Source organism: Giraffa tippelskirchi, chromosome 14 (assembly GCF_054371585.1).
Source record: "Giraffa tippelskirchi isolate mGirTip1 chromosome 14, T2T-mGirTip1v1.2.pri, whole genome shotgun sequence".
Taxonomy (NCBI): Eukaryota; Metazoa; Chordata; class Mammalia; order Artiodactyla; family Giraffidae; genus Giraffa; species Giraffa tippelskirchi.
Window position 1 is genome coordinate 55,461,804 of NC_137288.1, and position 16,054 is coordinate 55,477,857.

General features: G+C 40.9%; 1 protein-coding gene across 1 annotated transcript; it reads right to left on the reverse strand.

Moving 5' to 3' along the window:
- Positions 1-472: 472 nt before the first annotated feature.
- Positions 473-16,052, reverse strand: MIMS1 (mitochondrial inner membrane scaffold 1). Its single transcript, XM_081561782.1, has 4 exons — positions 15,855-16,052; positions 8,962-9,478; positions 4,561-4,672; positions 473-2,471 (listed from the first exon to the last, which is right to left on the reverse strand). The coding sequence occupies exons 2-4, from the start codon at positions 9,435-9,437 to the stop codon at positions 2,238-2,240; spliced, it is 822 nt and encodes a 273-aa protein (XP_081417908.1). The 5' UTR covers positions 9,438-9,478; positions 15,855-16,052; the 3' UTR covers positions 473-2,237.
- Positions 16,053-16,054: the final 2 nt, after the last annotated feature.

Here is a 16,054-nt window from a genome sequence, read left to right on the forward strand (position 1 = left end):
ACAGCACCCTGCTATATGCAAAATGTTGATTCAGTAAAAAAAAAAATTTGATACTTTAAAAGGTTGGTTTTGCTATTTTTCTTGAATGGTCTCTCTCTTTTTTAACCTAATCTATTTTTCGTTTCAACTGTTAATTTGAGCTTTTTTCCATTTTGTAGACATTAAGTTTCAGCCATGACTCCCTCTTTACCTTGTCAGCAATCCTACTTAAAAACTGATGCACACAGCAGACACAGCAAGTTTAAGGCTTATTGTAAATGAAATGGGTCATGATACTTACCACACATACACTGGATAATTTAACTCACTGCCCACTATGTGCTACTGGCCTGCTATAAACACTCCACATAGACACTCCAGGGGTCCCCCTTTCGGCTCTGTAGCTTCCCTTAAGGACTAGGTTGGCAAGATGAGAGCAGCAGTGTTTGACAAGATCAAGTATTCCTGATACCAAATATGACAGAAGAACTTCTTACACCATCAGAGAACACTTTACTAGAGAATTTCAAAGCACTCCCCAGCTTCTCACTTTCTGTAATTGAACAAACAACAAGAGTTAAGAAACTGGATGGCAGCAGATCTCAAATGGACTGAACCAAAGGTGGGAACGCAGAATTACTAGTGCTTCTTAGACCCAGGGTTTATCCTCATTGGAAAACATGCCCTACACAATGTGAAAAGTAAAAAGAAAGTTTCATTTAACCCATGATTTTAAACCAGGCAGTCTCAGTGACTAAAAATAAACAAATTTGTTAATATGTATCTCAGTATTTAACATTCACAAGATGTGAATTATTTAATAAGTTAAAACAGATTCACTGTTTCTGGATTTGAAAAAGGGCTGTCAATTTGGAATTACACATCTGATCTGCATTAGCAGATAAACCATCCTGCCTGATGAACCCTGTGTGTGGCAGAGTGAGTTCTGCCCCTTCATACTCTGCCCTCCCCCACCAAGAAAAGAGTCACCACAGCATATCCAACACGAGACATATCAAATGTGAGACATATTAAATGTAAACATTTTTTCCCTTAAAAATATTTTCTAAATTTGGCTACTTTGGCACACAAAGTGACGGTGATGCCTGTGGGACTATTTCTGGCAATCCCTCTGGCATCCTCTTACAGAATCAGATCACTCACAACAGACAAGTTAGAAAGAGGCCATTCCCACTTTCAATTCTAAGGTTAGAACTGGCGTAAAGGCAGGCAGAGCAAAAGCAATCACCCTCTCTCAGATGTGACAACTGTCACATCTGACCATGACTGAATTTCATTTCAAGCTGGTCTTAATGATAGCTTTGCTATTTTAAAAAAATTAAGTAAAATGTTCAAGTAAGAATGTTTCAGTGCAAGGAGCAAACAGCATTTACAATCTTAAATGATACTCCATCATGGAATCAAGCCCGACTCTGGCAGGTGGAGACCAGACGGCAGGGACAGGAAGGTCCCACCCTCCCAAAACTGCACTCCTGAGAACACAAGCTCCAGGCACTGCTGTGGGCATTTGATCCCCACTATAAACTTCAGGTATAATGATTTCTCTTTTCCTCTGAGAGATCAGCTGGAGAGGACATGATGTAGGAATAACAAGAGTTTTATGTGCTGGGTGACAAAGTGCTATGGCCACACAGATTTGCTTAAAAATTTGATTATGACAAGCTTCAGGTAAAAGCCATTTTTAAAGGGTCAATTTTTCATTTACATGTAACCATATATCTTATTTACATATATATGACTCAACTTTCATTCAGCTTTCTTCATTTGAAGTCTACATTTTAACTGGTATGTAACCATTATATAGTCTTCACAGCAGGACTACATATCCTCTTATTCACAGGCAGTTCTGATGATAATCCTTTGTCTCCACATTGAGCATTGAACACAGTTAAAGCCTCAGTGAATAATAAAGATGAAAATCCAGTGTTAAATCTGCTTACAGCCAGACCAGCTATTCAAGGAGTCAGCAGCTGCAACTAAATCCAAAGCAAGGATGACTGAAGACACAGACCATTGCTTAATGCTGCTACTGCCATGAAATTCTTATACTGGGTTCATTTTTTCTTTTAAAAAAACTAATTTTTCTAGTAATGTCTAAAGTTATCTCAGTTCTTTAACTCAAGAGAACTGCCATATTTAGGCTGCTAACAACAACAAAATCTACAGCATGTACCTCTGTCCATAGTCTCCAAAGGTTCAAGTGCAAGAACTGTCTAAAACCTGGTATATAAGGCACCCTATTCCACTTTTTTCTTAAGAGAAACCTTTCCTTTGGTTTCTTGCAGTTTTTCAGTGAGTCTGTCCTTTGTCTCCTCCATCTTCTCTGTGAGGAGCTCCTTTGTTTCCTCCATCTTGTCTTGCAGGTACTCCTTCATGGGGGGTGGTGTCGACATGTAGCCCCGGCTACGCAGATACTTCACAGTGAAGGAGGTCCCCCCCAGGGTTACAGTGTACCGCGCAGGCGTTGCAATCTGCAGGAAAATGAGACAGTTTAGTACTGATTATAACTACCATCTTACGCAAAAATTGGCCGGCTTAGTGGTAAAGACTCCGCCTGCAATGCAGGTGACGCATGTTCCACATCTCTGTATCAGGAAGATCTCCTGGAGGAGGAAATGGCAACCCACTCCAGTATTCTTGCTGAGACAACCCCATGGACAGAGGTGCCTGGCAGGCCACACAGTCCATGGGGTCGCAAAGAGTCAGACACTATTGAGCACACATAAGCAAAAACAGTGTGAAATTAAAACTCTTGGTAATAACTACCAATTACTTTATTGCTTCACAAGGCTAACATAGTTACATGCTATATGGTTTTCCCTCCTAACATTCCATAAGTATTTGTCACCTAGACACTGACCTAGGATCAGAGAACATACACAGTAGCAGCACCAAAGTTTGTACCCACATGCTAATGAACCTGGGGGATAGGAGCCCTGGAAATCAGTGAGGGCTCAGGACCCTCCGACAACAAAGGCATATGCATTTCCATTCTCAGAAACCCTGTCAATCTGCACACACCAAACTGAGGGGCAAACACGAGCCAAATGTTTGTTCTTCATGGAGTTTAGTTTCACTTGTAAATCTCTTTTCTTTAACTTTTCCAGGCTTTATGATACTTTATCATTACAGTCCACACTGAGTCTGGAATCCCAACCAGGAACTTCGTGAGGCGAACAAATGGTAAAATGGCATACATGTAGGAGACAAGTACAGGTCAACCGACCAGAGGTTAGTCAGTCCCGAACTAACTAGTAGGCTAATTAGTTCAAAGGGAGAACTGTAACAGCAGAAGCTGTATCACATTCTGAGGCAACCTCCCTATCTGCTGTTCTACCTGAGAAGTCAGGTTACAGGAAACATCCAAGTGGACAATTTACACCTCCCTCCTCCCAGAGGAACGTGAGTAGAGCCATTGCTGACATCAGCCCACCTGCGTGCCAGCCTCGTGTCTCAATTCTAATCAGACCAACAGGCACTGAGCACTGATGTTCCTTCAGAGCACAGCACTAGCACAGTGGAAACGCAGAGGAAGAAGACAGAACTCTGAATTCCTAGGCACTCATGAGCCAAGACAACAGACGTTCAGAAAAGAAGAAACACATAGACTGATATGAGAGCATGGGATAAGAAACAGCTATAATTAGGGAAATGGTCTAAAACCATCAGGATCAGGACAGCTGGATTTATTAAGGTTAAACTACACAAACTGAAAATTCATAAATTGATAATTTATGAATTTAATAAGTTTTAATGTTGAAAAACTCAGCAATTAAGCTTTAGGCCTCTAGTCAAAATTATCATACAAGAAGAAATCTAGTATTTCAGAGGACTTTAATGAGGATTAAAGTACTACTATAAACCCATAATTCTAAGTATTTTTATAACAAAGATAAATTAACATCTAGTTTCCCAATGTTTTCTACCTGGTTTCCTAGAATAAAGCTATGAAGAACCTCATAATTTTTTGTCAATTTAGAAAAATTCATTAATATAGCTAAACTCCACAATTTACAATGAGTCTTCCAAAATAACCACAAGTATAAAAACTATTTACAAAGATGTCATTGTCTGAATCTAGACAACAGTTGTAAAGACAATGAACAAATGAAACATATGTAACGTCAACAACTAAGTCTAAGGTTTATCACATAAATCAATTTGATTTAAACTTTACTATTTTACTTTTTAGGAAGATGAACTATTATAAACAGTAAAATAAATGCTAAATTTCACTAATATGTCAGGTGGCATATGGATCACTGAATAAGGAAAATTAATGTACTGTCAATAGGAGAAATGTCAGAGATGACCTGCTTGCTAGAAACTCGGAAGTCTCATATGTGTCTCAGTACAGCAGGCTGTGAACAACCTACCTATTCTTAGGGCACTTCTTCCTAAGCCATCATTTTCTTTACCCTTAAAAAATTTATACTTTACTTTTAGTCATTAGACATGTAAGAGATGAAATACACTAAGTTATAAAGGTAAGCCTGGGAACAGGCAGGGAGTGTTATGGAGGTTCAGTGTGAGGAGCCATCCACCCACAGCAGTACCTACCTTAAACAGGGCATATGCTGTTAGTGCATTTCCAGTCTGGGAATTTTTCAGAATGTTCACTATACTGTCAGGTAACCCAATAAGTTCTAGAAAAGGAACGACATTCACTCCTCTAAGAAAGAAACAGAAAGTAATTTATATGTATATAAACTTTTGGGGGTAATTATTTTCAAAAGATTACCTGAAAACATCAAAACCAAATTTTGTTTAAAAGTCAATTCTGCATCACAAAGCACACTCTAACTTCACTCTAAAGGAACAACGTGCATGAATACCAGCATCACACTGTTCACAGCTTCTGCTCATGGACACCCCTCATTAGCACACTGAGAAAAACAATCATTTATCAGAGCAAAATTAACAACACTAGGTAACCTGAGAAAAAAGGATCAGAATCATTCACCTGATCTTGGAATCTGTAGTTCCTTAGAATGATCCAACTCAAACTTTTAAGACCTAATATTTTTACCTCTGAAATTACATGTCAAACTATACTATTACCATAAAAGCAAGGGATATTATAACATCACTTACTGTGTTATTATGCAAATAAATAAGTCTATGGGTTTGATGAAAACTTCAATGATTCCAAAAAGATGCTTCTACTATAAGGCTCAAAAGGCACCTGAAGAAGCAATTATCATAAACTGCAAGAAATTTTTGGAGGGAGGGAGAAAAGGCAGATATAGTCTCTAATCTAGCTGGTAAACCCTAATTGCTTTTTAGTTTCCCTGAGTGTCGAGTTTGCCACGCTGACATATTTGTGCTCTCCTGCTCTCTCCCTCACTATCCATACTGGGTTGGCCAAATGTTTCCAAAACATTGCAGAAAAACCCAAACAAACTTTCTGGCCAACCCAATAGTTTTGCAGACATTCAGCTTTGAGCCCTAAATCACTGCTTCTCCTTCTCCTTCATAAGCACAGTCATCACAGGAAACTTAACATATAGAATAGTATATAGGTAAATACAACAGTACATTATTTAATGTTAAAATTCCCTGTATTGTCCCGTGTCCCTTGTCACTATCTTCTCCATGTTTTCCAGTTTTTCTCCAGAAGTGCTACCCAGCATATTCTGTTGAGGAGGAAAGCAGGATGTCTTTTTTTGACACTAAGACTTTTGAAGCTCCTGGGCTAATCATGTGGTAGAACAGCCCCCCCACCCTACCCCTGCAAACTTGGATTCGTCTGTTTCCTCATGATTAGATTTGGGGTAAATGTTTTCTGACAAGAAAGCTGCAGAGCTGATTCTGTGCCATCAGAGCATCATAGCAGGAGCCCCAGGATCCGTCAGTCCTATCACTGATATGAGTCTGACTTGTGGTTAAGGTCTGGTCCACAGGTTACTCCTCTGTACAAGTACTCTTGCTCTTTATAATAAAGAAAGGGAGCAGCCTGGATTCATTATTATTATAGTGGTTGTAATCTCCTACTTTATTTTTAACATTAAAAATTAATTTGGTTAACTGGGAAAAGTTGTCCCTCTCTGATCTCACTATATAATACTAGGAGATCAGAGAACTTTTCCCAGCTAAAATCAAATCAGATAAACCCAGCATCTAGTTGGTTGAATAGAAAACCTGTATGTAACACAACTCCAACATTACAATAAAATCATCTCACAGTCAAAGATAAGATTTACTGCCATTCAAACATACATTAATATTCTAAGTATGACTTCCCTTAGAACAAACTGACTTTTAATTTCTCCAAGTGTTAAGGATCTAACAAAAACATTAGGGATTGTTCTGGAAAGCAACACATCCTACCTAATATAACTGAGCTATGTGATGCTGTAACAGAACTGGACCAGCAGTCATGGCTGGGCAATAGAGCTGGGTCTGGCAACCAAATTTCCATGCTGACAGAAAGCCAAAGGTAAGTGGTGGTGGATAAGGGATAGGACTTTGAAGCCCAATTAATTAACATCACTAGATTATTTGAGGTTCTAATTTTTTGGTTATAGAACTCCTTTACTGAAGGCAAGGAAAAATAAACAGAAAAAAAGTACTCTTAATAGTCCAAATAAGAATCTCATATTCAACTAATTAAAAACTTAGCTTTCTCCCCCTCAGGTCAGGAGGCTGAATGCTTATTAAAAGCAACCTAGGGAAGGCCTGGAAAATCCCAGGGACAGGGGAGCCTGGTGGGCTGTGTCTATGGGGTCGCACAGAGTCGGACACAACTGAAGCGACTTAGCAGCAGCAGCAGGGAAGGCAAAAGAAACAAGGAAGAAACTCATCAGTCACAAAACCAAATCAGAAAAATCCTCAATGGCTCCAAAAAGAAAATTTGGTATGTAGAAAGCCATCTATTTAAATAGAAGAAATGAATGTCTATGAAATCTTTATGCAAAATGGTACACAATTTTAGGCTCCATTAAAAAACTAAGGGCAGTTCTACTGCCATATGACCCAGCAATCCCACTGCTGGGCGTATACACTGAGGAAACCAGAATTGAAAGAGACACGTGTACCCCAGTGTTCATCACAACACTGTTTATAATAGCCAGGACATGGAAGCAGCCTAGATGCCCATCAGCAGATGAATGGATAAGGAAGCTGTGGTATATACACACAATGGAATATTACTCAGCCATTAAAAAGAATACATTTGAATCAGTTCTAATGAGGTGGATGAAACTGGAGCCTATTATACAGAGTGAAGTAAGCCAGAAAGAAAAACACCAATACAGTATACTAACACATATATATGGTATTTAGTCAATTGGTAAAGATAACCCTGTATGTGAGACATCAAAAGAGACACAGATAAATAGAACAGTATTATGGACTCTATGGGAGAGGGCGAGGGTGGGATGATATGGGAAAAGGGCACTGAAGCATGTAAATTATCATATGTGAAACGAATCGCCAGTCCGGGTTCAACGCATGATACAGGGTGCTCGGGGCTGGTGCACTGAGATGACCCGGAGGGATGGGATGGGGAAGGAGGTGGAAGGGGCGTTCTGGAAGGGGAAAACATGTACACCCATGGTGGATTCATGTCAATGTATGGCAAAACAAATACAATATTGTAAAGTTAAAAAATAGAAAATAAACTAATAAAAAAAAAAAAAAACTAAGGGCAGTTCTAAAGATTTCTATATTACACATGTCCAGAAAATGTCATTAATAAACAAAAAGATAACTCCATAAAATGCAGATACAAAATCTCTGCAAAGAAAGGAACAATTCTTAAAGAAAATGATACATAATGAAGAAGGAAGTAACTGAGTAACAAGAACAATGCAGAAAAAGATACAAAAAGAAACAAAATAGCATCAATCACAGGTTAAAAACCATCCTTTTTAGAACATTGGCAAAAAAACATTTCTAGACTTGTGTTTCCTAAGAATAGTTTCCATTCCATCATCTTTCAATTTAGTAAACCATAAGCTCTTTCCAACAAGTGAGCGTTATAATACTTAATATCTATCAAACATTAAATGTAACCGAAAACTGAAAATCAGCAGTCTTTTCATCGCCTGCAGGATGATGAGCATGCTGCCCACTTGGTCACAGCCAGGCCACAGCAAGAAAAGCCACACAGCACTCAGGGAACAGGCACACACTGGCACACCCAGTTCTGCTGGTGGCAGAAACAAACTGGAAATCATAGGGAAGCTGGTTGTATGTGAAACTCCTGCTCCTAAAACAGTGTGAATAACACAACTCACTTTAAAAGAAAGGAACAGTATTTATTGAGAAATTCTAATTTTTACGTGCACAACAAATCAACTTCTGATTAGAACAAAAGACCTTACCTTGACATTCATCAGATGTAACATTAAGGTATAAGTCTATAACTTGTTCATTTTTGTGTCTACGACAGATACAAGTCAAGCTTTCTAAAAATCTTACTAATTTCCAACCAAAATCATACCCAACCAAAATCATACAGGTGGCAAAATAAGTTCTTTTCACAGTGATTAGCACTTTTAGCAATATCTTATTTAAGTACAAAGCTAACTTATGGTGCTGTCAAATTTCTGGAATCGGTTATTTTATTTCTGTGCTATCCTAGATGCTGATGGGACATGAGCACAGTGATTAAGATTTGAAATCAGACTGAGTTATTTTGGGGAAAAACTAAGTTATTTTGACTTATTCTTGTTTAATCTGCTCTCTCCTTAACAAGATGGGAATAATTACATTACCTACTCCATATGGTTGCTATGAGAATTAAATAAGATGATACAGTTATAAAAATTTTAGTATAATATCTGCTGTACATAGTAAGTAAACGTTAGCTATTGTTATTAAAATGTGGAAAACAGCTATGAAAAACAGTCATCCTCTATCAGTTGAAGACATTAAAGCATTTAAAAAACTACTTAAAGGCTTTCATTAGTATAATTAACATTCTCATAAAACATGCTCAATCAAGCAAAAACTTACTTTATGGCTGCATAGTAAAATGTTCCAAACCAAACAGCAGAAGTTACTAGATGCACTGGAATCAAAACTTTTCCATATTGTCTAAATGTTTTCTTAAATCGTTGATAAAGACTAATAGATCTGTCTTGTAACGGATCAGGTTCTTCCTTTTTTTCGGAGGGAGGTCCTGAGGATGTGGCACTGGATGACAGAACTCTCTTGGATAAGATATCCTGCTCCCACTGTTTATGGTGAAAGACCCCTGGTTGGGATGGAACAGCAGTGAATGGCTTCCTTTCCTTTGCAACACACTGGGCAGTGGGTAAGTGGAGCCACCGTTTCTGAGGGCCCTGTACCACAACCACCCTGGATTCCGAGGTGTACAAAAGTAATGGTCCCTTTATGTTTTGACAGTGTCCCAAAAGACCGGCTTTAGGTGGTTCCATGCACGTCCTATGTGCCAGTTGCAATACAGTCTTTGGTACATTCCATTGCATTTTGAAGAATGGAGATTGATGGACCTCAGCTTCTACAGACACTAGATTAAAAAAAAATTAGATTATACATAGATTTCCATTGTAAACCAATCCACTTAAACATAAATTGTTAACTATTAGGAAGTTAAAAGACAGACGCTGTTACCAAATCCACAGAAATTAATGTTAAGGTGTATAGTTCTAATATACCACAATTTTTAAATTTCATTAAAACACATCATTTAAATATGACACAGTAAACCACTGCAGCAGATATCATGAAGGGTAAGGCTTCGGGGCTGTTTTATTGCTACAAAAGTGGTATCTGTAGGGCTTCTCTCATTCTACAAAGAAGTGTAATATAACAGGAAAATCAGATCTGGAAGTAAAAGAGCTGGGCTGTAATGTTTTGGGATCATAATTCTGTACAATTATCTCTTAGACTGGACTTGAGGGAATTTCAAGACCTGAATTCATCACTCTCCATATCCCCCTTCTCTGAAAACAGACCAACCAATCTGTCTCATTATACTTATTTGGCAAAAATGCTTTAAATCTTCAAATACACGGTCATCTAGAACCTGGTCTTTTGTTAAGTATCCAAGTAGTGGTATCCAGTGGTAATATCTTGCATATCTCTATTGTCACATCACATCATGGGCTACAGTGCCCTCTTTACCACTGAAAATAGTCAAGAGTGCTTTTAAATCTAATCAGATTAGAGCACCAATTCCAGGAACACCATAACCAATTCAGAAAATTCATCCTCACAATTCTGTTCCTTTAGAACCACTCTTAGTACCAAAATATGAATCAGAAGGGTTCTCCAGAGATACTGAAGCAACAGGAAAAAACACAGATGTTTATCTATATCTACCCATCTCTATAGGGCTTCCCAGGTGGTGCTAGTGGTAAAGAACCTGCCTGCCAATGCAGGAGACATAGACATGCAGGTTCAATCCCTGGGCTGGGAAGGTCCCCTGAAGGAGGAAACAGCAACCCACTCCAGTATTCTTGCCTGGAGAATCCCATGGACAGAGAAACCTGGTAGGCTACAGTCCATAGGGTCACACAGAGTCGGACATGACTGAAGCGACTTAACACCTATCTTTTGGCTTATCTCTATCTAGATAAATATTTCTATCTATTGGGTATCTATTATAAGGTTGTTTAAATAGATATATGTTTATGTTAAGGAACTGGCTCACACAATTGTGGAGGCTACACATTTGATATGTGTACGGTAGATTTGCAGGCTGGAAACTCAGACAAGAACTGATGCCACAGTCTTGAGATTTTTTTCTTCTTCTTGAGATGCCTCAGTTTGCAATTTAGACTGAATGAGGTCCACCCACATTATGGAGGGTAATCTCCTTTACTTAAAGACAGTTGATTACAGATGTTAACAGATTTTCAAATACCATCGAAATAACACCTAGATTAGTGTTTGGTTAAATAACTATGCTTTTGAACTGTGGTCTTGGAGAAGACTCTTAAGAGTCCCTTGGACTGCAAGGAGATCCAACCAGTCAATCCTAAAGGAAATCAGTCCTGAATATTCATTGGAAGGACTGATGCTGAAGCTGAAACTCCAATACTGTGGCCACCTAGTGGGAAGAACTCACTCATTGGAAAAGACCCTGATGCTGGGCAAGATCAAAGGCAGGAGGAGAAGGGGATGACAGAGGATGAGATGGTTGGATGGCATTACCGACTCAATGGACATGGGTTTAGGTAAACTCTGGGAGTTGGTGATGGACAGGGAGGCCTGGTGTGCTGCAGTCCATGGGGTCACAGAGTCGGAAATGACTGAGAGACTGAACTGAACTGATAGCCAGATCTGTTGTTGTTACAGTTGCTCAGTCCTGTCCAACTCTCTGTGACCCCATGGACTACAGACCACTAGGCTTCTCTGTTCATGGGATTTTTCCAGGCAAGAATACTGGCTTGCCATTTCCTTCTCCAGGGGATCTTCCTGACCCACAGATCAAAGCCACATCTACCTGCCTTAGCAGGCAGGTTCTTTACTAATGAGCCACCAGGGAAGCCATCCATAGCCAGGTCTAGCTGACAAAGCTACTCATCACATATACAAGCTTATAGATTTCTCAATCAAATCTTTACTTTCTACTATAGTAAAAACCTTTTAAACAATGATATCTTATGTGCTCAAAAAAAGGCAGTAAAATTTCAGTAGGGACACTTTGGTTGAGTCAACTGGAGGAATGAACAGTTCTTCCAAAACTGTTCAGAGAAACACACCTTCCACAACCACCTCTTTTTCCTACCTCCAAGAATAGTATCATTCCTGGGAAACTATAACATTGTATCTACATTTTAAAAACAATTTTTATGTTTCAAAAAATGTGATCCTCAACCCTCCAATAGAAATGACACCTTAAAATTACACATCTCTGAGTGCCTCACTTTAAGGGATGGTATCTATGGAGTTTGTTGCTTGCCTTTGACCAGAAAACTTACAAATTACCACTTCATTTTTCTCTCAAGGGGCAAAAGTCTAATACTTTTTAATACAAAACAGGAGAATTCCAAACCAGTCTGGGTGTATGGACCAAATAATCAAAACAGCACATAAAGAAATCTTATAAATGGGTTGAAATAAATCATGTATGTCCTTTCAAAAAAATTGAGATTTTGAAAAATCTTTCTAGGTGATTCATTCATCCATAACCATCCCACTATGTGCCAGGCACTGTTCAAGGCACCTGGGTTAAATCACTGAACAAAATGATGATCCCTGTCTTGCTAGAGTTCACATGCTAGCAAGACAACATCTATCCAGCTATTTTCTCTCTGAATATAATAACCCAAGCAGTAAGAAGTATCAAAACATTTTCCGAAAATCTACTATGTGCAAGTTAACTTCCAGTTCTGAGTCTGGCCTTAAACAGGCACTGTTTCATTATTAGCACAGTACAGTCTCTGGGCTTTCCACGTGGCTCAGTGATAAAAGAATCTGCCTGCCAAGGCAGGAGTTGCAAGAGACCCTGGTTCCATCCCTGGGTCTGGAAGATCCCCTGGAGAAGGAAATGGCAATCCACTCCAGTATTCTTGCCTGGAGAATCCCATGAACAGAGGAGCCTGGTGGGTTTCAGTCCATAGGGTTGCAAAGAGTGGAACACGACTGAGCATGCACAGACCATGGTCTCTGGAGTCAGGCTGCCTGGATTCAAAACCTAGCCCACTAATACTTCTCAGCTGCATGACCTTGGGCAAGTTACTTACCACTCATCTATAAAACAAAATAATCGTAACAACTATCCCACTGGATCATGTAAGAGTTAAAAATGAATTCAAATATATAAAGGTACTAAAAGGTACTACTAGACTATCAGCTATTACTATTTTAATTCAAGTTCCAGAAAACCAGTTATTACTCAGGCAATAGTGGGGAAAAATAACATCAATGGTAACTTAATTTTTATCTAGCTCATTTACTCCCTCCCTGGAGTAGGAAATGGCAGCCCATTCCAGTATTCTTGCCTGGGAAATCCCATGGATAGAGAAGCCTGGTGGGCTGCAATCCATGGGGTCACAAAGGAGTCAGACATGACTTAGTGACTAAACAATAATTTACTCCCTCCATCTCTACTATCCTCAAGAGTTCTTCCTGTTCTTGAAACCAACGGGTAATCATTAAATTCATTTCACCTATAACCTGCCTTACATCACTTTCCAGTCACCTTTCTCTACACTGCCCCCCCAACCCCTGCCCCATCTCAGAGTGCCCTACTTCTTTATTCTTTATCCCATAAATACAGAGCCCTTCACCTTAGGGTAAAAAGTGAAAGTCGCTCAGTTGTGTCCGACTCTTTGAGACCCCATGAACTGTAGCCTGCCAGGCTCCTCTGTCCATGGAATTCTCCAGGCAGGAATACTGGAGTGGGTAGCCATTGCCTTCTCCAGGGGGATCTTCCCAACCCAGGAATTGAACTCAAGTCTCCTGCATTGCAGGCAGATTCTTTATCATCTGAGCCACCAGGTAGGCCCCTATATATCTTACGCACAACAATTCATAGTGGAGTCTGGGTAATATAGTTAGGAGGCTTTTAATCTAATGAGAAAATTTCTTAAGTCAAAATTAGACTCATTTTCTGTAAAATTACAGTAGCAACTCTTAAGAAACTTTAGCATCAGAACCAGCAAATATGGATATGTAATTCAGTTCAGTTCAGTAGCTCAGTCGTGTCCAACTCTTTGTGACCCCATGAATCACAGCACGTCAGGCCTCCCTGTCCATCACCAACTCCCGGAGTTTACCCAAACCCATGTACATCAAGTCGGTGATGCCATCCAACCATCTCATCCTCTGTCATCCCCTTCTCCTCCTGCCCCCAATCCTTCCCAGCATTAGGGTCTTTTCAAACGAGTCAACTCTTCGCATGAGGTGGCCAAAGTATTGGAGTTTCAGCTTCAACATCAGTCCTTCCAATGAACACCCAGGACTGATCTCCTTTAGGATGGACTGGTTGGATCTCCTTGCAGTCCAAGGGACTCTCAAGAGTCTTCTCCAATACCACAACTCAAAAGCATCAATTCTTCGGCACTCAGCTTTCTTCACCGTCCAACTCTCATATCCATACATGACCACTGGAAAAACCATAGCCTTGACTAGACGGACCTTTGTTGGCAAAGTAATGTCTCTGCTTTTAAATATGCTATTAGCCAGTTCTAAATGCATGGATATGTAGATAGCACAATCTGCAGCACTATACCTTTGCTTTAGGTGGAGAGCAAAAAATCTACTATAAAAATAAGGATCAAAATAAGAATATGCCATGTGGAAAAACCTATTTCCCCAATGTGTTGTGAAAAGTAACAAGTACTTCTAAATCACAGTGTAAGTGAAAAAGTGAAAGTGTTAGTTGCTCAGTCGTGTCCGATTCTTTGTGACTCCTTTGAGTGTAGGCCAGGTTCCTCCATCCACGGAGTTCTCCAGGCAAGAAAAGACACATTTTGTTTGTCATAGTGATTTTTTACAGATGTCAGCGGTGGCAGGCCACTAACTGATGTTTAGAAAAATAAACAAGATGTTTAGTTGAAGTTTTAGGTTTGATGCTTAAACTTTCCTGGAAGGATCACTGTTTATTTTTTATGCATGGAGTATTTACAAACATGCTCAAAGTAATCTTGTGATATGAGGACAGTAATGATCTAAAAGTTGCATGCATCACTACAGTAATAAAAACAATCAACTTAAAAAAAATGAGCTGAAGTTAATTCTCAACTTAGCTCACTGCATATAATAAAAAAACCACAAGTACAGTCATCTCAAATTGATGCCGCTGCTGCTGCTGCTAAGTCGCTTCAATCGTGTCCGACTCGGTGCGACCCCATAGACGGCAGCCCACCAGGCTCCGCCGTCCCTGGGATTCTCCAGGCAAGAATACTGGAATGGGTTGCTATTTCCTTCTCCAGTGCATGAAAGGGAAGAGTGAAAGTGAAGTCGCCCAGTCGTGTCCGACTCTTAGTGACCCCATGGACTGAAGCCTACCAGGCTCCTCCGTCCATGGGATTTTCCAGGGAAAAGAGTACTGGAGTGGGGTGCCATTGCCTTCTCCGCTCAAATTGATGGCTCATCCTTATTTGTTAAAAACAGGCTTCGTTCTTGGGCCAAAGTTTATAAAGAGTCAACAACCTCAGAAAGGTTAAAGCCCACAATTTAGAAGTGACTGGATTCTAAAGTACATGCTGCAGACACTGCTTGCTTTCCCCTAAGCGAAGTCTACTGGCTGCTGTAACTGCGCCTACTGACAGGTATGCAGGCCAGCACACCTATTTCCACAGCTGCTTTTAAAGGGTTCAAGTTTGGTAACGAAGAATAGAAGACATATTTCTGATCACGTCTTTACACCATCTCAGTGGGAGAGGTTGAGGTGCAACGCGTCAACCATCTTAGTCCACAGGCACAGTTTTGACCCTAGCGTAGAGGGTGGAAAGCAGGAACATGCAACACTCCGGTGGAAATTTGGGAGGGAAGGATGAACCAAATGAGTTGACTCCCCAACCATCCCATACTAAAGTCCAGCCAACAGGTACTATCACTGAGGCGTTTCTCAAAAACATGTATGGGCTGTCCCGCTCCTCCAGAGGCTGACCGAGCACGGCCCTCTCGAGGGAGGTCTGGCTGGAACTTCCAAGTACTGCGGCAAGGAGCGACCCGCGAGGGAGCGAGAAGCAGGACGCCGCGTGCTTCCGAGGCAAGTCCGAGCTCGGGGGCTCCCGGCCCCTTCCGGCCGGCGTCCGAAGAAGGGCAGACCAAAGGCTGGAAAACCGCCCCATGGACAGGGTTAGCAGGACACCGGGCCACTGAGAAGGGCGGGGTGACCTCTGTCCGCCCAGGGGCGCTCGCGCCGCGCACCACGCTGAGGAGGCCCCGCCGACCGCCCCGCCCCCAGAGGCCTCGACCCCCGTTACCTCAAGACCTCAGGCCGCCGCGCAGCCCGGAGGAGCCGCTCGGAGACCCCTCCGCGTCACTCCTCAGAGCGAACAGCAGAACATGGGTCTGGCCGCCGGAAGCCGCGGGCTCAGGCGACCAGCCTCCCACCCGCCCGCCACGCCGTCCCTCCAACCAGGTCCTTGCGTCCCTTCGAGCCGTCACCCTCCGCACGCCGCGC